Source organism: Synchiropus splendidus, chromosome 2 (assembly GCF_027744825.2).
Source record: "Synchiropus splendidus isolate RoL2022-P1 chromosome 2, RoL_Sspl_1.0, whole genome shotgun sequence".
Lineage (NCBI taxonomy): Eukaryota > Metazoa > Chordata > Actinopteri > Syngnathiformes > Callionymidae > Synchiropus > Synchiropus splendidus.
Window position 1 is genome coordinate 20,983,810 of NC_071335.1, and position 22,882 is coordinate 21,006,691.

A 22,882-nucleotide genomic window follows, 5' to 3' on the forward strand; every position below is an offset into this window, starting at 1 on the left:
TGATGGCGAAGACATGTCGCATTGTTTCCCTTCTTTTTTTTTCAAAATAATTATTCCTGCTACCGCAGTTAACTATGATTTCCCACCAAACGTGCACCAGTAAGTCGTTCTGACTGCTCTCACTAACCTTGGATGCCGTTTTATATCATGGCTGTAACTTTAAAACTCACATGTCTGCAGTCACGTCTGACAGCACCTCTCACTTCTGCAACATTTGCCAGCATCTGCTCCCATTAACTCCAAGCAGTCTCTCAGAATAAATGAGTTATATCATCGAAATATAGTTTATATTTCAGGACAGATGAAGGTCTGGAGGGTATTGAATTTGAATTGCTTTGGTCAATATTATCAAGTCATTCCCAGTGCCATGTTGTATATCGACGTTGGGAAAGGCAAGTTTATCCTCTCCAGACACAGATCGCAAGGTTTAGGGTTAGCCCCTACGTCAATATAATACGCTAGTGATGGGCAGATGAGGCATCACGAAACAGTATTGCAGGGTTGATGAAACAGTGCCCTCGTTTCCAGAGGCCACTAGATGGCGCTCTTGGTTTAAAAATCATGTGAGGTTTCATTGAATTTGTTGTTCAAGTCCAAACGTTTTCCAGCAGACAGTGCCATCTGGTGGCCTCTGAGAATCAGGAAAGTGTTTCATGAAACCTCATCGACCCATCACGATGAAGCACCATTGAAGCGAGACGTTGATGTTATCACAGCAAATGTTTTTATTTGAAAGGAGAGCAGCTCGCAAACGTTTTCTGTCTGTCCTTTGATTGATGCTGCTTGCTGTGGGAAACAATATAGCAAAGATGGTGAGAAAGACGGAACGTTGAGAAAATACTTGGATATGTATCGATAGACATTTTTAAAAAAATAGAAAAATAGCCCAAAAGACAGGACGCATTTTAAGAACTAGCTAATAGAAAAAGCTAGCAAGTCTGCATTGTTGAGAACAAAATGGACGAAAGGCAGGCTGTGTTTAAACGTCTAAATAGATGTTCCAGACGTTTCACTTACAGCCAAACTTACAGTCTATCTATTGTTCAAATCGCCTCGTGACGGAATGTGTGTGTACATGAGCGCAAATGTCCGACAAAACTGAGTCCACTTCACACATGCGCTTCTAATAAGCGCTGTTGTGGAGCCTATTGTGGAGCCATTACAATGTTAATGAGGGGCCCCCCAACCACAATGAGAGCCCAGAGTGTGTGTCACAGAAAGTAGGTTGTGGAGATTGATGAACTTACTGGGATGAAAATGTGGAATGCCTAACCAAGTTAAAAACACTTGTGAGTGTCATGCTGCGAGGGGTTGACTGACGTTGCTTTAGGGCCCGTGTGCGGGCGTGTTGGACTCGATTGACTCAGTTGCTTACTGAATAGGAAACAGGCGGAGGGCGCTGAAGTCCAGGTTGTGTGGGATTAACTAAAAGATTGTGCATGCATTGTAAAACAGATACAAAGTGTGGCGGCCAATTTAATCCCAGATTACAAGTTTAATGTCAGCTAATAAATCAGTATTTTATGACTTGACAGACTTGGTAAGTGCCCAGCTTGCTCGCACAAAACAGCACACAGTGTTTACAAAGACGAGGCTCGAGATTTTGGGTGATTTTGAAGACTTTGTCGGGAGTCTAATGTTGCGTTCCTGTTGTCCCTGACATCACATGACGCCAGATTTTCCATTTTTGTAAAGTGGGAGAATTATCACCAACCCAAGTTTGCAATCCAAGATGGCTGCTCCAAGTGTCAACACCTCCTGTAATTTTGACTGCTATTTTTTCTTCTATTTTTTTGTATTGTTCAACATATATATATATATATATATATATATATATATATATATATATATATATATATATATATATATATATATATATATATATATATATATATATATATATATATATATATATATATATATAAACACTAGCTATTGCTAGCCTGGTTGATACCTGCCACACTGCTTCCGTGGTAACTGGAACGCGTCATAAAACAGGTGTAGGACGCAAATCAGAAACGGAAAACTTCCTTGTTCATGGTGGATTTCATTTACAGAGACTCACCAGATGCAGGTAGCACCACGCATCACAAACCGAAAAGCCATTTCTGCACTTAAAAGTAGAGAAATTGTGTGTGGGTCTTCGAATGGGACACTCACATCCTGCACCACCAGCTCGGCGGCACAGCTGGAGCCCACTGGCCCGTACTGTGTGAATGGAACATATGAACTGATAATATCCATACGCTACTTTGCACCCTTGACGGATGTTCTTTAGTCGCAGCAAACGGCTTTCCGCGTTTTCGCTCAAGTACAAACTTCAAATCAGCCTCTTGGAATCATCTTTTATGGGGTGTAGTCAAGCGTAAGCATGTGCAATTCAGAGGAAACGATGGCCCTGTTGCTGGATAATTCAACCATAAATGCAGCACGACATTGCCAGGAGACATTGATCTTGAAGGACAAAGGCTGCACGTCGTTGAATGAAAAATGTTTTTCTGCGCCTTTGAAAGCGGCAGCCATTCCACCGTGTGCACCTTAATGTTGTCAATATTCTGTTGGAAAGTCACCGGACAGCAATCGCTGAAAATGGGTGAGTGAACTTGGATTCGCTCATTTGAGTTGCTTGTGCTTTTATCTATTGACTAACTGAAGTGAATATTGGTGAAAGCTGTGAGCAACACATCAGCACATAGAATGGCTTTTCTCTCATAACCTCACCAACCAGTTTGAGAGACGACAGTATCGCATTCTCAGGGATGGAGAAAGCCTACAAGTCACTCAAGTTGAAGTCTAAATCTCAGTTGCACAGGCGCCGACGCGAGAGTCTATCTGTCTATCCATCTATCCATCCATCCATCTAAATCATGAAGATTTTAGTGATTTTAGAGATTAGTAGTGTCAAACAAGACTGTGATCACAGACAAAGTCTAGACATATTTTGTTTAGATTCAGATTACTATGACTGGCTGAACTACCTTTAAATGTGTGCTGATATTAGAGCATATAACTAATAATTTCCATGTATTTGTGAGGAGACATTTACTGAGCCCTGGAAGTGACATGCGTGTGTTTATTTTTTTGGATGTGACATGCATGACTTTATTTTGTTTTAGCCCGAGATAACAGTTATCTCAAGATCATTTTTATCTTGAGATAACTGTTATCTCGTGATAACTAGTATCTCGATCATTTTTATCTCAAGAAACGATAACTTCCTGTAACCACTTTGTCTCCCATGGATTCATAACTGTTTGTCAACGTTGTCATTCGCTGTCTGCAAGTCAGAATATTGCAGACGGCAAAGTCTGTGCCCTATTCACACTCTGGTCAAGTGGCTTCTACTCAAAATAATACCACATGTGGCATGCATGACTTTAGTTTTTTTTCTCCTGAGATAATAGTTATCTCAAGATAATTCATATCTCGAGACAATTTTTATCTCGCGATAAAAAAATAAAGTCATGCATGTCGCTTCCAGGGACGCGTAATATGTATAGCTTAGCCACCTATGGTATTATTTTGAGTAGAAGGCACTTGATCAGGGTGTTAAAAGCACACAAATGTTGACGAACAGTTACGGGAGACATTGTGGTTCCAGGAGGACGTATACAAAATGCTTTGCCAGAGAGGCAGCTACGCAGGCGCTGACATTTAGGATTGTATCATGAGATAAAAATTTTCTCGATGTTGTGATAGTTGTTATCTCGGGCAAAAAATAATAAAGTAATGCATGCCACATCAAAAAAAAAACAAAAAAAACAAACAAACAAATGAACACATGCATGTCACTTCCAGGGCTCCGTATAGATTGACTGTTTAAAAACTGAAAATACGAGGGGAAGTTTCAATAAAAATTGACTTGATCCATTAGGGGAATAAAAATTAACATCATACTCCCCAACATGGCAAGGCCCTTTAAGACAGAGGGAGCACCTGCTGCAGGTGCTGAACGGCTGCTCCTGATCCCCCTTTACGCCTCAGTGCGCAGCTTCTGGGCCAGACAGAAGAGACTCAGCAAAGCGCGCCGTTAACTCCCACCGCCCGCCTGAGATCACCCGCATCACCAAGCCGAGAGCTTTCACGGGGACTGCCGTCCGAGGGGAGGGAAAGAAAGGGCTATTTATGTCAATCAACCTGAGTCAAGTCCGGCCCACTCCCGCTCCGCTCCCCCTCCGTTTTGGATCGCGTCCACCAGTGTAGAGTCGCGCGGGATCGGAGCGCGCTGCGAACTCGCCTCCTTAAAAGAGTGGAGGTAAACGGACAAGTGTTCCGCACGTCGCGGGCGGGAGAAAGAGAAGAAGGGGGAGGAGAGCGGATCATTCCAGCTGGCGACCTGTAGTGGAGGCTCGGAGCGAGAGCAAGACGATGGCACAGCGCCTGAGCATCCACAACACATGGGAGTGGTTACTGCGACCAGTCCCCCGAAGCTGCGACGCTCTCGCCGGCATCAGCGCGCAACTCATGTCCGCACCACAGCGGCTCGGCTCCGGAGAGAGGTAATGTGGCTGCCGCTCGCTTCTCCTTGGAAGTCCTCGCATCTCGCGTTTGACTTTTTCTCCTCTCGAACTAGTTCACATCGCGGAATTGCTCATGTTTTTATCATTTTTTTGCCATTACTATTACTATTTTTGAGTCGTTTTTGTGTTATTTTCGAACAATTTCAACAAACGTGGCAGTATTTTCCCTCCAGATTCATGAAAAACACGTAACCCACTCGGTTTGGTAACTAATTTCACGTTATATTGTGTCTATAATAAACAGACTGGTGGAAGTGTAAGAGTTTTTCTTTAAATATTGGAATATTATCGAGTTTACGGTGGGTTTCAGCGCATTCCTTTTTTAAATACGTCTAAATCTATTCGTCCTCCCTAAAATGTTTATGAATGTAAGTGAATTCTTGAAGTGTATTTTTGTTCTTCATAAGTGAACTGAAAGTTGTATTGCTCCTTTTTGCCATTCTGTTAGCAGCGCCCCCGTGTGGCAGTAATTGGGAGGTTCCGACACCAAAAAGACGATTCGTGTGCAAGATTCATTCCAGGAATTAATTAATAAATGTCGCAAATACGCATCAGTGATTGAAAAATGTGATTAAACCGTAAAATTTATATTGGTTTTTCTGCATTCTCTAATGGTGGATGGTTCAACTTTGTGGCAACAAAATGTACGAACAAGCGGTCGTTGACCTCCAACAGTCTTAAATGGATAAAAAAAACATTTTTCTGGAATGAAAGGCTTCACACAGAGAGAGGCGAAAAGTTCAATTTCTTTTCAGAAAAAGTAACAATATGTCATTGGTAATTAGATTTGATCCATCCCATAGTAGTGGGTTACATCAGCACTTTAATATTTAAACGGTTAAGAAAGTAAATACATGTTTCTCTCCTCTTTATCGATTTGGGCTCTTAACTGCCTCTAAAACAGCCCGAATACTGAGCAAGAGAAAGGGCTGTTGGTATTAAAACAGACTGAGGAAAGGAAAGATTAGGGCTTGATAGAGGGAGAGAGAGCGCGAGGGCTGAATGAGCAACAGAAGGAAATGAGAGAAAGAGAGAGATTCTGTGAAATCTTTTCTTCTCCATGGCTGCCGGCACATACATTAAGATGCTAATCCCTCTCTCTTTTTTTTTTTGTCTCTTTCTATAATTCATTGCGTTTTGTTCTTCCCCTCTTATATTCTTTGTCTGCTTTATTCTTGCACTTTCTCTATCTGGTTCCTGTCGTGGGCTTTTCCAGATTAGTGCCTCTGGCAGAAAAGGATCCCGACTCCAATTTTGTGGCATTTCGCATGATTAGGATCAGAAATGGGACAGGGGTGCGCGGAGTTTGGTGCAATTAGCGGAATTCTCGGCAGAGCGCCGGCCCACCTCCCCTCGCTGCTATATTAACACACAAGCAGCTGTTGTTTATTTGTGAGGACTGTCTGTTGTGTTGTGCTTTTATTTGTGTTGTTACAGTCGTGTGTGTGTGTGTGTGTGTGCGCCTGAGGTTGGATAAGCTCTAAGTTGTTTTCAATCAAATCTGTAGTTACCAGCTGTGCCCAGATGCTCCCCAGGGTCTGCAGGCCTGACTCCCAAAAAGTCCACCCAAGACTTATTTTTTTGCCTCCTTTTTTTTTTTTTTTGCAGATTGTCCATGATTCTTCCATGATCAGTCCAGTTACCAACGCAGCTTTCTTCTCCCTCTGCCATGGTGACATGACCCGCCTCTGAGCCACCAGACGAGATTCGTGGGCCTCACAGCTGCTTCTTTAACGCGGACCTGTTCGACAATGACGGTGGCCGTGCGCTTCCGTCGGCACCTGCGGAGGCTTCTGCTCCTGCTCGCCTCCTGCTGCCTCCTCTCGCTTCTCCTCTCCGCCTACTTTCTCTTCACGAACTCCTCGCCGTCAATGCCGCTGGGCCAGTCCCAGGAGCCGGCTTGCTCGCAGTCCCTATCCATGTCCCCGTATCGCCAGCTCCCGTACCCGTACCCACCCAACCCGCCACATACTCATGTCCACACTGACAACGTCGTGCTGGTGCTGGTGGAGTCCCAGTACTCTCAGCTGGGTCAGGACATCGTGGCCATACTGGAGTCGGCTCACTTCCAGTTCCGTATGGAAATAGCCTCAGGGAAGGGCGACCTCCCACCATTGACAGAGAAGGGGAGAGGACGCTTTTCGCTTATCATTTATGAGAATCTATTAAAGTATGCAAATGCGGACACGTGGAACAGACAGTTGCTGCATCAGTATTGTACCGAGTACCGGGTGGGGATCATAGGTTTCTATCGATCCACCGAGAACTCGCCACCGTTGCTCAAACTCCGAGGCTTCCCCTTGGTTCTTCGTACGAACCAAGTGCTCTGGGACAGCTGTGTGGTGTCGAGCTCCCCGCTGCTGCACATCACCAAGCCTGGGACCGATCGAGGGGCCTTACCTGGAGAGGACTGGACCTCATTTTCGTCCAACCACTCCACATACCAGGCAGTGTTGCACGCTCGGGCCAAAGAAGGAGCAGGAGGCGGCAGCGGTGATCATCCGGGACCTGGCTTCACTCTCGGCCTGCAGACCACGGTTGTGCAGGACATGGGGATTTATGACGGCATCAGGAGGGTGTTTTTCGGACAGGGACTTGGCTACTGGCTTCATAGACTCATCCTGGTGGACGCCATCTCCTACCTCACTGACAGGAAGCTCTCCCTGAGCCTGGACCGGCACATATTGGTGGATATCGATGACATCTTTGTTGGCAAGGAAGGCACGCGGATGAACACCAAGGATGTCAAGGTACGTGAGACCAGTTTACTGACCTTCAAAGTGCAAGGTCCATTCGAAAAGGACCTGAAAACTGACTGAGTGTCTGACTCAATCATTTTCAAGGTCTCGTCTCTGAATCCACTGCATTTTGATTTTGCTCTCGGCCATGCCGGACTCAATTTAGTGTTTTGTTTATGAAAAACTACCTGAATGCAACCTAGGTGCCCATTACTGAAGCGCATGAACAGCAGAGCGGAGGGGCACTCCAGGGCTCTGACTGAGCACCGAGCTCTGAATGCAACATTAATGTCATCAATAATTACTCCGCAAATCAATGAGGTTATGTATTCGGCGTCTCGGTCCATCCATTTGCGAAAAGAATAACTCTGCAATGGGCAAACAAATCTCAATAAAACTCTCAGAGTTGCTTAGAAAGGATTTGATTTCCATGGTGAAGTTTCTTTCAACTCATGTGTTTCAGTCTTGGATGTGGTCTCACCACCTCAAAGTCTTGTTTCGGTCTTGACTCCCGGGTTAGGGGGTCGGACACTTCTGCGGTGCTGACCAATACGTGAGAACGTTGCCTCACAACCTACGTCAAAAATGTCATTTTTAATTTCGATTTTGAGACAATTACGCGAGTACAAAGTATAAAGTGGTTTGTCCAGTATTGAATATATAGAAAACAATACAACAGCACTGGTTTCATCTCAACTTGAGGGATTGAAAAGGAGCGGAGAGAAGACACATTGACACGTTCGTCCTCTACTGCCGTCAGAATTGGGTCTCGGTCACAGTTTAAAATGGACCAGAATGATGTTGCTCACTCTCGTATGAACACAGACTTGGTGGTGAGTCTCCAACAAAACAAAAAACAGAATCACACGGAAGGCTGTGTGAAGACGGAGGAGGCTGACCTGCTCTGGCAACACCTGATGGGAGACGTCGAAAGAACTTGGACGTTGTCAGTTGTTTGTTTTGCTTGAGGAAGCCTAAAGCTCACAGTCTTCCTTCCATGAAAGGAAACCACATTTCAAATACATTTCTTTCTTATAATTTTCATTATATTGAAAGCATACTTTACATTTTCTCACTCACAAAGAGCCAGTCTTCCTCCTCTGTTGTTGTTTCCTCTGCATTTATCCTTCAAAATCATTTTGGAAATATCAATTTATTTGCTGTTTTAGTTGTGATCCCCCTCTAAAAGCTACTGAACTTCATAAAAAGCAAAAATTCTTTTTATTTTTAGTGTAGATATTCAATACTTCTAAACTTTTAGACAAGTGTAGCGGCTCCGTTCCGGCTTGAAGTCTCACAAATCTTTTCTATTAAGTGAAGTGATGATGATAAAAGACAAAAAAAAAACCAAAAACAAGGTCGACGTACAATTTAAATGAGAGATATGCGTTGATTCAGTCGTCCTCCCGCTGTCGCACGGCTCCAGTGACAGGCGATGTGACAGGTTTTTCATAGCCCCTCAATAAAGTAGGATATAGAGGATCAAGCTTTGCCTTTGCCAGTCGTTTTGGATTGTGACTCTGCTATCAACTTCTAAAACCAGCTGTGGCTCGTCCCGAGTGGAGATAAGACATGTTTACTTATTACACTGCAAGTCTGGAAGCAGCACAAGATTTCAATTGGAGTGTGTTTCAGAGGATTTTATCTTTGGCATGGCTGCACTAAAGGGCTATTTGGTGAAGATTATGAGTGTGTGTCGAGCCTCCGAGTGTTGTGTACCAAGTGTGTTGTTTGCAAAGCTTATGTGTTGGGTCTACAGCGAGACAGTTCTCCACTCAAATGAAAGTTTATCCAGAAGTAAAGAGGCCATTTAACAGAACAAAGATGGGGAGTTGAAGAGCCAAAGAGGAGGGGGTGGTTGGGAAGAAAGAGCGGGGGTGAATGGGGCTGTGGAGAGATGAATGGGTTACTTATTTCTCTTTTCCCACGTCCCTCTTCTTTGTACAACTATAGGGAAGTCAGTGATGCAGCCCACCTCTCAACTCAGTTGATGTTTCACACAGTCAGACATGGAAGCCTGTGCATGCTCCTTCAGGCGTCAATAAAGCACTGAAGAAAACACACGTTTATTACATTGTTTTAGTTGAGGAATATAGATGGGTTGTTAAATATTCCATTTGAAAATTTAGTACAGAGAAAATAAATTGAATGCTATAGAAACCACTGCATGTACAGGGTGAGTATTTCTCTCAATAGACTTTGGGAATATCGTGTCTCATATCTGGATGGCCGTCGTGGCTAACAGGCGCCTGTCAAGATGTGAAGCAGTTGATGGAGAGGCTGGATGATGAGGCGGTGTGGAATTCTTTCTCCTGAATTAAGGCAGGAGCAAACTCAAAACGTGTAAAGTGTGTGTGTGTGTGTAAGGACAAACTGCTGGATGAGTGGATGACGGAGAGGATGGAGTCGACGGTGAAGATTTAGAAAGGGATGGAGAGGCAGCGTTGATGCATCTGAACAAGTCACGCGTTCCTTCTCTTTAAATCATGGCAGCGTGGAAGAGCAGTGGGAGAAAGTTGAAGAGGGTGTGTGGGGGGGGGGGGGGGGGGGGGGGGGGGGGGGGGCGGGGGTGCTGAGCCAGGGACGTGCCATCAGCACAATTTGCAATTTCACAGAAACAAAATGCAGAGGGGAAATGGGAGAGCAGGCGAGGGAGGCGCCGGCAGAGCGAAGATGCTGTGGTTAGCCGCGCCCAGGGTTCACATCGCTGGCTCACAGTCTCAGAGATCAGAACTCACCGTTCAAGGTGGACTGGCTTTTTGCTAGGATTGTAGCCCATTCTCTTCCATGAGACAAGTGACTTAACAGCTGACTTTGCATATATATATATATATATATATATATATATATATATATATATATATATATATTTTTTTTTTTTTAATTTTCTTTCTTTCAGTTTTTATTTGTATTTCAAGCTGAAAATTTTCCCAAAATTCTAATTTCAAGTTGTGTTCTCGGATCGCCATTGAATTTATTTATTTATTTTTGTCACGTCATTGTGTGCATTGAGTCATGGGTTGCATGCATCTTGTTGGCGTTCAATGCTAAAAGTAAGACACATTCAAGGACACATACCTTTCACCCCACATTTGAAGTAAAATAAAAAATGTAAAACAGCAACTATGTACCGAGCAAATGCCGTGTACTTTTTATTTGCATTTATTTGTAGTCTATTTGCAATACCACTATCATGTTGGCGTGCTCCTCAAGCCGGAGGTTGGAAGTCGGAGGTTTCTGAGTGTCAATGTATTCAATTTCATGTGTGAGCTTTTGAACCACACCTCATTTCATTTCCATTTTACAACTGAAAAGTAGTTTTCTTCAGAATACTAATCGTATAACCTGTAACCAAGTATGTGTAGGCTTGAAAAAAGAATCGGTCTAAAGGTAATGTGATGCTAAGGAACGGTCAAACATGAACCACTGGCGCCGGCCGCTTTACCTTTGGACTGGAGACGTTTTTCAAGAACGTTTCATCACACATGCAGATACAGTGAAATAAATTCAGGGGGTTAATAGGTCAGCCGCCGCCGTGGCTGTGTTTAATCTTCACCAGGGTCCGAAGAAGAACAATGCTCAGATTAATTAGGGGGACATTTGCAGCGACAGTGCCCTAAATCCCTTCCAGCATCTATAAAGTCAAAGCTGCTTCTCTGACATCCTCGAGAGAAGAGAGAGGAGTGAAACGCAGGGAAAGAAAAAAGAAAGGCCAATTAAAATGCCACCCTCCTCTTCTCTGCACTCTTCATTAGTCTCGCCCCACGAGTTTATCTGGTGACAAACAATACCTACGTCTGCTCCTGTCTGCGCACACGCACGCAGAAACAGCTGCATCCCTTCTATTAAAACGGTTCCCAGAGAGGCAACATGCTGGTGACATTTCTCAAAATGAGAGATGATGCCAGTCAAAAACTCCCATCAATGATCTGCACGTGCTGCTACTTGTGTTTTCTCATTCTTCCGAGCGGGTCTTCTGTCTCTCCCCGTGTCATCTGGGAGCTGTTGAAATCTCATCTTGGGTCTCCGTGGCGACCACCTCCCTCCCGATCTCGCGCTCCCTCATTCTTCTCCCTCTCCACCTGCATCATGGATTATCCATTGCATATTTGTATTCCTCACTTAACCTCTTGCTCTGGGAAAGGTGTTTGAGAGAATGGTGTCACCGTATTGAGATGGAGGGCACATACAGACACACACTCACTCACCAACAAAGGAAACACACAAAGCATGGAAATGTGTTGGTTACTTTGTCTTTGTGTGTGCTGCTTTGGTGAACTAATAAAAACCCCAAAACACATTTGACAAACCACGACTTAACTAGAACTTTGAATCGTGTAAATCCCCCACAATACCAAGTCATTGCTGGGCACCCTCTTTGGTGAAGACTTTTTTTTTTGTCATCGTTTTTTATACACTGCTTTTCTCATTTAGTTTAATATGTAATTTAATTTTCAGCTAAGCTGAGGCGTAATTACCACGTTAATTTGTCGCGCCTTAAATGAAATTGAAATCTTACTTATCCGACTGTTTGCTGACTGAATCATTGTAAATGGCATTTTCCTCTGTCTTTTGACATTTAGGATTTATTTTTAAAAAGAGACATTCGCTTTGTAGCTTCCAGAGAAGATTGTTTTCGCTGAACGAAAAAAATAAAATGACAAGCGAATGCTAAACGCTAACACAGTGATTTAGCTGCGACTTCCTTGAGTTTGTCTTTGAGTGCAGTACGGCAGTTGAAAGTGTGGTAAATAGTCTGATATAAATACATTTACAGCCTTTTGTGAGTTTCCATGGAGATGTTGGAGACGTGTATAATGTAGCACATTTGGAAATTCAACTAATATAAGGACATTTTACACACAGCTAGTGACGGGTAGATGAGGTTTCGTGACACAGAATTGAAGGGTTCATGAGGTTTCATGAAACAGTGTCCTGATTTTCCGTGGCCACCAGATGGCACTGATTCAACTTATTCAATGGAACCTCACATCATTTCTAAACAAAGAGCACCATCTAGTGTCATTGTTTCATCAACCCTGCGATACTGTTTCATGAAACCTCACCTACTCGTGAGATCCCACATGAGCAAAAACCAGCAAATCAATTTGAGATTCCATTTTTTTATCTTGCTTTCAAAAAAGTTTAAAGTGTAAGTCAACTTTTCTTCAACTTTCAACATCTCAAACTACAAAGGTAAAGTCAGTATTTCTCTTCACGGTGTCATTATGTTTGTCGTGACAATGTTGCAGGAGGAAATGAGAAGAAAACAGACGTCACCTGACAGAGCAGAGGAACAGGATGTTGCTCGGAGCGTCATGCAACTTGACACTCGTCGTCTTTGTGTTAGGAGCTTGACTAGCAAATTGTCACGCGGCGCTGCATTTTTCCGACGACTGAAAACACAACAAACAAAAATCTGACTCGCGCACCCGATTGTGAGATTGGTGAAGTGAGACTCGGCGCACTGGAATTTATAGATTCTGCCAATGCAATCCCATGTCGCTTCATCTGTTACTGGCAGCGATCAGATTAATTTATGAATTCTTGTATCGCTGGAGGCGAGCGGGGAAAAAAAGGGAAAAGCAAGCAAGAACGAAGAGTAGCATTAAGTAGTGAGGTGATATTCCTGCTCATAAAATAGAGATGCATGACCCAGTTAAAAGTGCTGTTGTAGCGCTCACCACGCTCGTGCGCACAAACAAACACAAGCCTGCCTCGTCTAGCATTTGTTCAGCTGCACTGTCTTCTTGTTGGCCTGAGCGCTGCATGACTCCATGGCCCTTTCAGTAACTGCTAACTGTAGTCGAGATGTTGACCTTTTCAGTGGTATAATAATAAGTTGGACTGCAATTCAATGAACCAGGACTGGGCAATTAAATGACAACTTCATCGTCTTGCTGTAGTCTTATGAAAACACTCAGAAAAATGTAATTTAATATGCTTCAAAGATGTTGCTTGACTGCATCTTGTTTTAAGAATCTCAGTGTAATTCAATGAAACACTTTTATGGCTTCATATTTTTATTTTTTTTCTCTTTAATTTTGAGGGACGCAGCTTTGCGATAGGTGAGGGACACTCTGGACTAGTCACCAGTCCATCACTTGCTCCATTAACCTGAACCCCGAATGAGCATGTTTTTGGACTGTGGGAGGAAACCAGAGAAACCCATCTGCCCACAGGGAGAACGTGCACCCGGGAGTCAAACCCGCAGCCTTCTAGCTGCAAGGCAAGAGTGCTGACCACTCGGGCGCCGTGTGGCCCTCAGTTTAAGGGTGATATCTGATATTCAATTTAACATTACTTGCTTCTGGGAAGTAAATATGACCTGAACAGAGTCATAGAATACGAGAATAAAGAATAAATACCCGTAATCGATTATTTTTGGCATAAAAATAGGAATAAACGGCTGGATTATTGCGATGGTTATATTTCTCTATTATTATTATTTGTTCATGATGTTTATTGTATTTGTCTAATGTCCTTATTTTTACTGTATTTATATTTGTTGAACTCTGGCTGCTTTACATTTACACATGCTGTAACTTTATTTGCATCTTTAGTGTTTAATGTTTTTAATGTTATGACAAGTAGACATTTAAAGGCTTTCTCATCTATCCTCACTGCTGTGGCCCCTGGGCTGAAACCCCTGCTATAAACAAATGCAAACCTCTCACACTTTCATTTCCATATCAATATCTACAGTATATTTTCACGTGCCCCAATAGGTCTTACGTTGTAATCAAATTTAAATCAATTATAATACTTGAAATGATTCTGAAGGGCTCTCTGGATGCAGCCGGACGCCAGGTGCGCAGATGCTGGTCCTCTGTCTGGGAGAGCCGACGGTGCCCAACTGGCATTGCTTCTAACACAACCAACGAGTAGCATCTGTAGAACTGGGCAAACACGGCGGCTCACTAGCTGCTAATCCGGGAGTGTTTCATCAGCACCATAGTCTGGATCCCTCTCAGGCGCCGCATCCGCTCTTCACATTCCAAATCCACCCTGTTCTCCCTTCAAGTACCTCTCAGTGCCCATTCTGGAGCTAGCCACACAGCTCTCAGCTCAATATCCACTTGACAAATTGCTTCTATATTTGTCAAACGTCCGTGTTCTCTTTGAGTATTAGCTTTTAATTCCGAAAAGCGGCGGGAGAGGAAGTCATTGTTCCTGCGAGACCAGTAATGGTGCGTTTGATGTGTGGCACGGCTGGTCACTTCTACCTCCGCCTCAGGGGTTGTGTGTTTGTCTGAAAACAACTCGGAAAAAAAACATTTCAGTTCAATTTACTGGAAATATAGATGGAATGACAAACGGTAAAGAATGAGATTCCGGTGGTGCTCTGGAATACAGCCGACTTGTCTTTCTAGGGGATTCGATACCTGCTGGTGCTCGAACGCTGCCGCCTCCTGCTGTCCAATGAAGCCCCCTTTGAATTTGACTGTAAATGCTATGAATATTTCACATTTGAAAAATATCTTATTCCGGTTAAATAAATGTAGCACAGTAGTTGGGTGACAATCACGACATGGTTAGAAATTGGTGGAACAGTAGAGAAGAGAGGATGAACGTGCTATAAAATAAAACTATAGAAGTGTTGCACCCGAGTCACGCCGAATGAGTTCGGGATAATTTTGTAGTCGAGTTTAGCATCAGATATACAATAGGACTACTGATCCGATGCTGGAAATGTTCTATTGGGAATGTTATTACACATACATTTTCATGTTTTTAATTTGCTGTATATCAAAAATATGGATTTTACTTCTGTTTACCTCATAAATTGATGATATTTAAATACATTTACAAAACTATATTTTCGGTTTCGGTGCATATCCGAAATGACTATAAAGTCGTGATCAATATCTGAGTCGATTTTTTTTGGGGTTTTTTTTTTTTTTTTTTCTGGAAACCTGATTTGGCTGTGACAATAGAGAAGCAGAATACAGATGAGGGGGTTAGAACCAGCACGCTGCACGGATGGACACACACCTCTGCCAACTCTCGCAAACACTCATCTATAATGCATCTGGACTGAGTTCGTCGGGAGGAGTGTATTGGGTTAGAATGCAAAGCACTCGGCTCCAAACTTAATTTATTTCTTAAGACTTGGTGTATTTGGATTTGTCTGCGCGCATGTGTTCAAGATGAAGCGGATGTCACAACAGCGGAGACAGGAGATCAGATTAGGGAGCCGTGCACATCTGTCAGCACGCAGTCATCTTCAGCCAGATTGGATTAGTGCTAATGAAGACACTCTGTGCTTGTGCCGGCATATCTGTTCATTTAGAGCCGGGGGGGGGAGGGGCCAAACACCGAGCTAGTACTCCTCCAGGGGGCCAACAATTTCACTGGCATTATGCGGAAAGTCGTAAATATGATGGCGCTGCTGGGCCAATGACAATCGCGAAAGAAAGTCACGGCAACAAAGCCACATTTATGAGAATATAAGCAGTTACATGACAAGGTTTCCTGCAGTTTGACTGTAAACAGCCGACGGTGGTTTGAGCACATTGTTTTGTTTGGAATGTTCTGTCAGTTTTTGCTTTTTTGGTTAAACTGTGGGGGTGTTTCGAGTATGAAAATCAAACCGGAGCAACGAAACCAGATTCTTGCGAACGCAAAACCACATTTACAAACGTCACATTCACTAAACCCCGATTATGAAAGCAAAACCAAATGTACGGAAACAAAACCGCAATGGCAAAACACACAAATGAAATAAATAAATTAATTAAAAAATAGTAATAAATAAATCAATAAATAAATTTAAAAGCTCAGTTACTAACCAGATATTACCAGAAGTGCTACTAATTGTATTTTTTATTTATTTTTTTCCAGAATAGTGCAGTTGGTGTCAAACAACATAGTGTTGCGGGAAACCTTTAAAACCAAATTCAAAATTACGAAAACCAAACCACAGCAACAAAACCAGATTCACAATTGCGAACGCAAAACCGCAATTACAAATTATGGGAAAACAATTGAGAAAATAGATCCAAATGTACAAATTGTGCGAAATTATAACCACTATTGCAAACCGATCACTATTACAAAAAGGTTCACAATGCACTATATGCTCAGGGATGCTCTCGGGAAAGACCCAAGTGGACTTGCTTTATTCCGGCCGGTGGCAAAGTGATGGGTGGATGAGGTATCATGAAACAGTTGATGAAACAGTGTCCTAATTTCTTAAGGCCTCTAGATGGCGCTCTTGGTTTAGAAGTGATGAGAGGTTTCATTCATGGCCATACATTGTACAGCAGACAGTGCCATCTGGTGGACTCTGGAATTCAGGACAGTTTCATGAAACCTCATCAACATCAGCTGCCGGATGTGACATCACCAATTCCGGACGGAAGAAAGTGAGAGATTTTTTTTCCTGCCTAAAAAAAGACATGACTACGAAACATCAAACAATGGAAAAATATGCAAAATATATACTGAAGTAACAAGGACAAAATGAACCTAAAAAGATTAAACGATAAGCAAATATAAACCTATTGAAATATTCCAATTCACATTTATCACATTTATTTTGAATATAAATCGACATAACTTTTGTGTAAGAAAATATGACACAAAATACAACACAAACAAAATGATCACGTCAACTCAATCACAAAACGCGACACAACAAAGCTAACAGTGGCCAACTCAAACATAGAATCAAACAGGGCTCTTAAAGTAAAGGGCCAACTGCGATACACAGCAGCCGCCACTGAGGAGTACTCAGTTGGAGAATTGAAAGGTTCCAGACATCAAACCACAGGCACCTGGCGAAATGGTTCACAATAAAACAGGTCTGGACCAGACATTCCAGATAAAAAGGCAATTTATTTCAAAATATATTTTCAATGTATTTTGAGGAAGAAGAAAAGCACACAAAAATGGCCAATGAAAAGAAGAAAAGTATAGTCTTTAAACAAGAACATGCTATATTTACTGCTGAAGTGGTGGTGGTGACTAAAAGAGAACAAAAAAAGGTGGAAAAATGACAACATATCAGTGATAGTTTTAGTCTGACGTCAAAAGGGCCATGAAAGTACAGGCATCGGGCCACTTATGGCCCCCGGGCCGCCCGCTGCTACACGGCTCTCAGTCATTTCAGAGCCACTGTCACCGACTCAAACCATCTCAGCCATGAAAGTTGTTGACTTCCAACTGGCTGTAACACTGTAACATGCTGTTAACCTTAATGGTCCACTTTGTTTCTTACTGAAGTCCAAAATGGATTGAAACCTCTCAGTAAATGTCACCTCAGGCGCATTGAAAACAAGAGCTGCTTCTCCTGTCTCACAGGTGACAACTGGAAGAAACATGGCTGTGGTTCTTGACGTATCTGAAGGTCAACGTTAGAGCAGAAACCTGATCCGACAGGTCGAGCTGCGCATCAGGATGATATCTCCAGATCCCCTAATGTCTGGAGTGGCAGTTCCCGCGGCTGCCTCCGTCTCACGGTTGCCGCGCGTCTCGCTAGTAGTAATCTCCATCCGGGATGAGAGCCTTGTCAGCGCGTGGCATCGGCGCACGCTTCGGGGGGGGATCAACTTCACAAACATCGGTAATAGAGACAAAAAAGTTTGACACAGCAATTCCCCCTGCACTTAGTTAAACCCCCCCCAAAAAAGTTTGAATAATGTCTAATGCTATCCAGACAGCGAAGGAAGGAGAGCGTGAGGAGAAAGAGCAAGTTGTGGTGAGAGAGAGAGAGAGAGCGAACACATCCTACATGCTGCTTCAGCCTTCCTTTCAAATTAGAACAGGCCCGTCTCCTGAGAATGTGACATTTTCACCAGGCAGGCGAGGGATAGATGGAGGTTCAGGCCCGTGTGTAGGGGGTGGGGGAGACAAATGGGAGGGGTGCGGCGAGACGACTGCAGGTTCTTAGAGACGGAGGAAAAGGAGGACAGTGGAGCGGAGGCGAGGCAGGAGAGGAGGATGTGGAGGTGGTGCAGTCATGGAGGGGCGTTATTAGTCCGCCCTCCGGAGGGTACTAATGCACTGACCTTCATTAACTGGAATTACTGACGGTGTGAGCCAGAGTGTGCGCAGCTCTCTTAACACTCATTACAAAATCTTTGTTTAAAGGCCAGTGAGCTAATGAAGTCATTAAAAAGTGGGGAAATCCTGATTCAAGTGTAAAAAAAAAAAAGCAGACAATGGTGAAACTTTCAGGTTGGAAACTGCCTTGTGAAGACTGTTGAAGGGCAAAGGACTTGAAATGATTTGGGTCCGACAAACCAGGAGAGTCATGCTTTTTTTTTTCTTTTTTTTTGTATTAATCATCCGACGCCCGGTTCTAATGTCTGCGCTGCTTTGATAAGGGAATGTGGTTTTTGTCCTCATGCAGGCTCTGCTGGAGACGCAAAGACAACTGCGCTCACAGATCTCCAACTTCACCTTCAACTTGGGCTTCTCTGGAAAGTTCTATCACACTGGTGAGTTGGGAAAAGGGACGTTGCGTTCGACTGTCAGCGTTTAGCGTGGATTTCAATTTCATATTTGTGGGACGGATCCAAAAGTGGTTGCTGAAAGTCACCTGACACACGGTGGTCGTTCGCTCCCTAATGGAAAAAATAAAACATAAATATTTTGGATGTTTTTGAAGGCAAGATTACTGGGATTTAAAAAACTGTGTCACCGTTTTATAATTTCAAAAAATTCAGATGGTCCAAATGTATATAAGCAACATTCAAATGTTTTGAACCTTCACAAATAAGCACCACGATGGGACGTTTCCTGCAGAAATATGAACTAAGTAGATCCCCCATGTGATCTGTCCTAAGAGTGGTACTGGAGGGTGTGTTTGCGCCTTCTCGATCAGTGATTCTTAGGGCCGAGGCCCATGGTTGGGCCGGGAGCGCCCCTTGGAGGGCCGCTAGAAGTTTTTTGATTTATACCCGTGGCCCTTGAGATGTGCAGTTTTAATACACGTGGCTCATTTGTGGCAGTAGTGTGTCATTGAATTTACTTGACTAGCTCCGAATTTGTCATAGTTACCAACAGTGGAGACATTTTTGAAAAGAAAAAATGACAAAGAAAATGATGGCGCCCCCAACAGTAAGAACTGTTCATCGGTTGGAGCAGTTTTTAAAATGAATTGTTAACATTATTAACATTTAATTGTGATAATTTCATTTACACTTCACTTATCTTCTTTAGACTTCATTTATGAAAAAGAAACTATTTTATGATATTTCGACATTGTTTTATTATATTTATTTTATTCAGAATTCTATTCATGACGCACAGTTTTTCCATTTTTCTCAACACTGTATTTCTTTTTTCTTTGGCAAATTTGGTGCACCTGCTTCAGCTGTTGGTTGGTATTTTCCATGACAAATATCTTGGCGCTGATCACATGGTTTCATGTCAATGCACAAGGTTTTGGTTTGTTCAGATGTACTGTAAAGCTAAGTCCCTTCTGGCTACACTTTGCTGATCAATGTGGTGATCCTGGCTGGAATATGTTGTTTCCTGGCGTCTGTTCTTGGTGGCAGCAGTGTGAGAAAAGAGTTCCCTGCCTTCCAAAATGCACACGAGCTCTTTATGCATCTGTCACTTCTATTCTCGGTGTGGAAACTGAGTCTCTTCCAGTCGACTGAGCTCTTCATCCTCTCCGGTCCAGCCACCCTATGAGGAAAAGTCATCTCAAAGCTCATAGCCATTGGTCAGGTTAGAGAGCTTTGCCTCTTGGCTCAGCTCTATTTTCATGGCGGAGGATGCTGAACCATCAAGTGATCTCCCACATGGTCCCCCACCTGGGGCAGGGTTCCTCCTCCCACCCACTATAGACGGGACGCTCCGTCCTCTTCTGCCTGAGAACCACGGTCTCAGATTTAGAACAGGAAACAACGTGATGTTCTTCAGCTAAACAGCAAACAGTGCTGCCATATTTCCAGCCCTTCGCTCAGCGCAACAGCTCGCCGTTGTGGTGCAGCAGCAAGGACAAACGTAATTGATGCGGTAAAGTCACCTACATGACAATAATTGATTATTGCACACTGAAACAGAAGAGGAAGCGACGGGAGGATGAAAACGCAATCCCTTGTCCTTGCCCTAATGTGTGCAGGCACGGCGCAAGAAGACGAGGGAGACGATCTGCTGCTGGAGTACGTGGCTGAGTTCTGGTGGTTCCCCCACATGTGGAGCCACATGCAGCCGCACCTCTTTCACAACCAGTCGTCGCTGCTGGAGCAGATGGTGCTCAACAAGGAGTTTGCTTTGGTAAGGTGAAATCCCGCCAAATTCCCCTCCATCTGCAGCTGTGCCTTTCTTCTTCTTCTCATCCATTTTCCCGCCGCGCGTCCTCCCCACTTGTTTCCTGGGTGTTTGCAGCATCACATCTATGTCAAGATTATTCACTGATATATGAGTTTCAAACTGTATTGAACAATGAACTCCAATAAAACAATGCGTACAATATTTCTGACAATTTAACAGTTCTATTTAATGTATCATCGTGTAGGTGAAAGGTTTCTCTCTAGAAACACCACTCTCTAGAACAATGGAGACAGGAGCGAAGGAGGGACTTGACTGGGACGCAAAGATTCTTCTGTGGTTCTGACGTTATAAGCTGTGATTTCACATTCCAAGCTTTTTTTCCAGTCATTTTTCATAAGATAGTCACTCCTTTGATTATAAATCTTCCATATTTTAAGGCTCTTCCTGCGTCTCTGCAGCGCGGTGAATGACAAGGAGCGCTTGCTTTCATCGCCCCTGTCTCAGGTCGAGTGAAAGCGATTGTTCTTATGCATTTATCCACTTTGAAACATCTCCAACTCACACAGATGTAGACTCTGGATGAGCGTCTGCTCCTCTGAAAACAGACGACTGAGTTGGTAGCTAACAGCGGCTAACGTTAGCGTCCACCGCGCCATGTAAACCGAGGCTGGAGCTCTCTCACTGACAGGCAGGGCTTCGCTCCCTCCGTGTCGCGGCTCACTGTGCCTCCAACAGTAGCTTCCCACCGGGTCATTTTAGTGCGGCGTTTGGGTGCACCAGGTCGGCTAAATAAGCGTGTCATGACGTCTTCACAATCATAGCAAGACATCATCGTAATCCTGATAAAAACTCTGATTGATTGACAGCCCTAGTGTGCGGTAAATTCCAAGCGTGACTTGGTTTCTGATTGTCCTTTTTCCAGTCAGGTGTCAGTGACACAATTTGAGGAAGCTATGACTTGGCTTTCGGCGACACGTGTGTGTTCAATCCCAATTTCGGCCCTCGCAAGGTCATTGCCTGTCGCTTCAGATACCATTAGCTGAATGAGGAGTGATAATATCACTCTTCTCGGTGGATCGGTGCGGTTAACCTTTTCATGTAGCGACAGGCTCTTTGTCTTTCCCTCACGTGATGTTGCTAAAAACAAAGCACAGTTATATAGTTGGCAAATAAGGGTTGAAAGGAACTAATAATGAATTGATAGTTAATAGTGTTGGTTATCGTTGTTGTTCTGGGCTCCTGAGAGTGTCAAACACACCGTCCTCCATTGTTGAGTCACACAGGCTCAACGCATCGAGGGGGCGGCGGGTCCGCGTCGCCAAAGGTTAATTTGATCATAAAATGTGATCCCTAACCTTTATCAACACGTACACTCATAAAGACGCCTTTATCCGCTGACATGCGGAGGTGTGTGTCAGAGTGAAGGACAACGCCATCATTCTGCGAGGACCACACACACACACACACACACACCCACGTGAACACGCTAACAAGATAAAAGAACCGCTGCTTCATAACAAACCAGTCGCAAATGCCATCGAGGTTAAGGGAGGTTTTTATCCGTTTTTATTTGCGCCACAAAGAGCCGGCGGTGGCAGCGTTTTAACTGAGATAGAGGAGAGGCGATGCGCGGCACTTACGAGAACAAGTGTCACATTTCATATATGAAAAATCTGACTTCAAAGTACTGGGTTTTATTCCAGCCCCAGCACAGCGGGTGACTCAGACGTTTGATTCCCAGTTTATGGACCCCATAACCCCAACCCTGGAGTGAAACAATGGAGGACGTTTCAAGTCGCTGCTATCTCTGTAACTTACATCCATATGTGCCATTGTCCTGCTCCTTAACCTTCACACGTTTATCTTTATCTTTTCCTGCAAACATTTTTAGTCCCTGTTACCAACACACGTTCTTCGTGAACGATTTCAGAAGACCTACAATTTTTCATCTTAGTCTTAATAATTATGCCATTTTTATCTTTTAAACTAAGTATTTATTCAACACCAGTGTTCAGGAACTTTCTCACAAAATCATGTAGAAGCCAACTGAAAAAAAATCGGTGTGCCATGTAGGCAGTACACTCCATCATTCCGGACCCTAACAGAACAAGATGGTTCCTGGAATACCACAAATTTGTGATCATCTGTCCCTTAAATTCAGAATCAGAATCAGAATTAGAAAAACTGTGTTAATCCCCAGGGAAAGTATGTTCGTAACATGCGCTATGCACAGCATATCACAATAAAATGAAAAAGAAACAAGTGCAAAAAGTAATACCACAGAGCTTAGAGGACAGAGTGACCAAAAAAAAACGTGCCAAAGAATCCTTCATTGTAATTTTCCAGAGATGAATTGTACAGTTTTATTGCCACAGGAAGAAAGGAGCTCCTGTG

At 43.5% G+C, this 22,882-nt stretch overlaps 1 protein-coding gene across 2 annotated transcripts in view; it reads left to right on the forward strand.

Annotated features, from left to right (window-relative positions):
* The first annotated feature begins 4,185 nt into the window (after positions 1–4,185).
* The window catches only part of ndst3 (N-deacetylase/N-sulfotransferase (heparan glucosaminyl) 3), a 44,164-nt gene continuing 25,467 nt past the window's right edge, over positions 4,186–22,882 (forward strand). For both annotated transcript variants that reach the window (XM_053855217.1, XM_053855216.1), the window contains exons 1-4: positions 4,186–4,499; positions 6,129–7,270; positions 18,615–18,702; positions 20,337–20,491. In XM_053855217.1, coding sequence (XP_053711192.1) covers positions 6,272–7,270; positions 18,615–18,702; positions 20,337–20,491 — 1,242 coding nt within the window. In that variant the 5' untranslated portion in view covers positions 4,186–4,499; positions 6,129–6,271. The remainder of the gene's footprint in view (positions 4,500–6,128; positions 7,271–18,614; positions 18,703–20,336; positions 20,492–22,882) is intronic.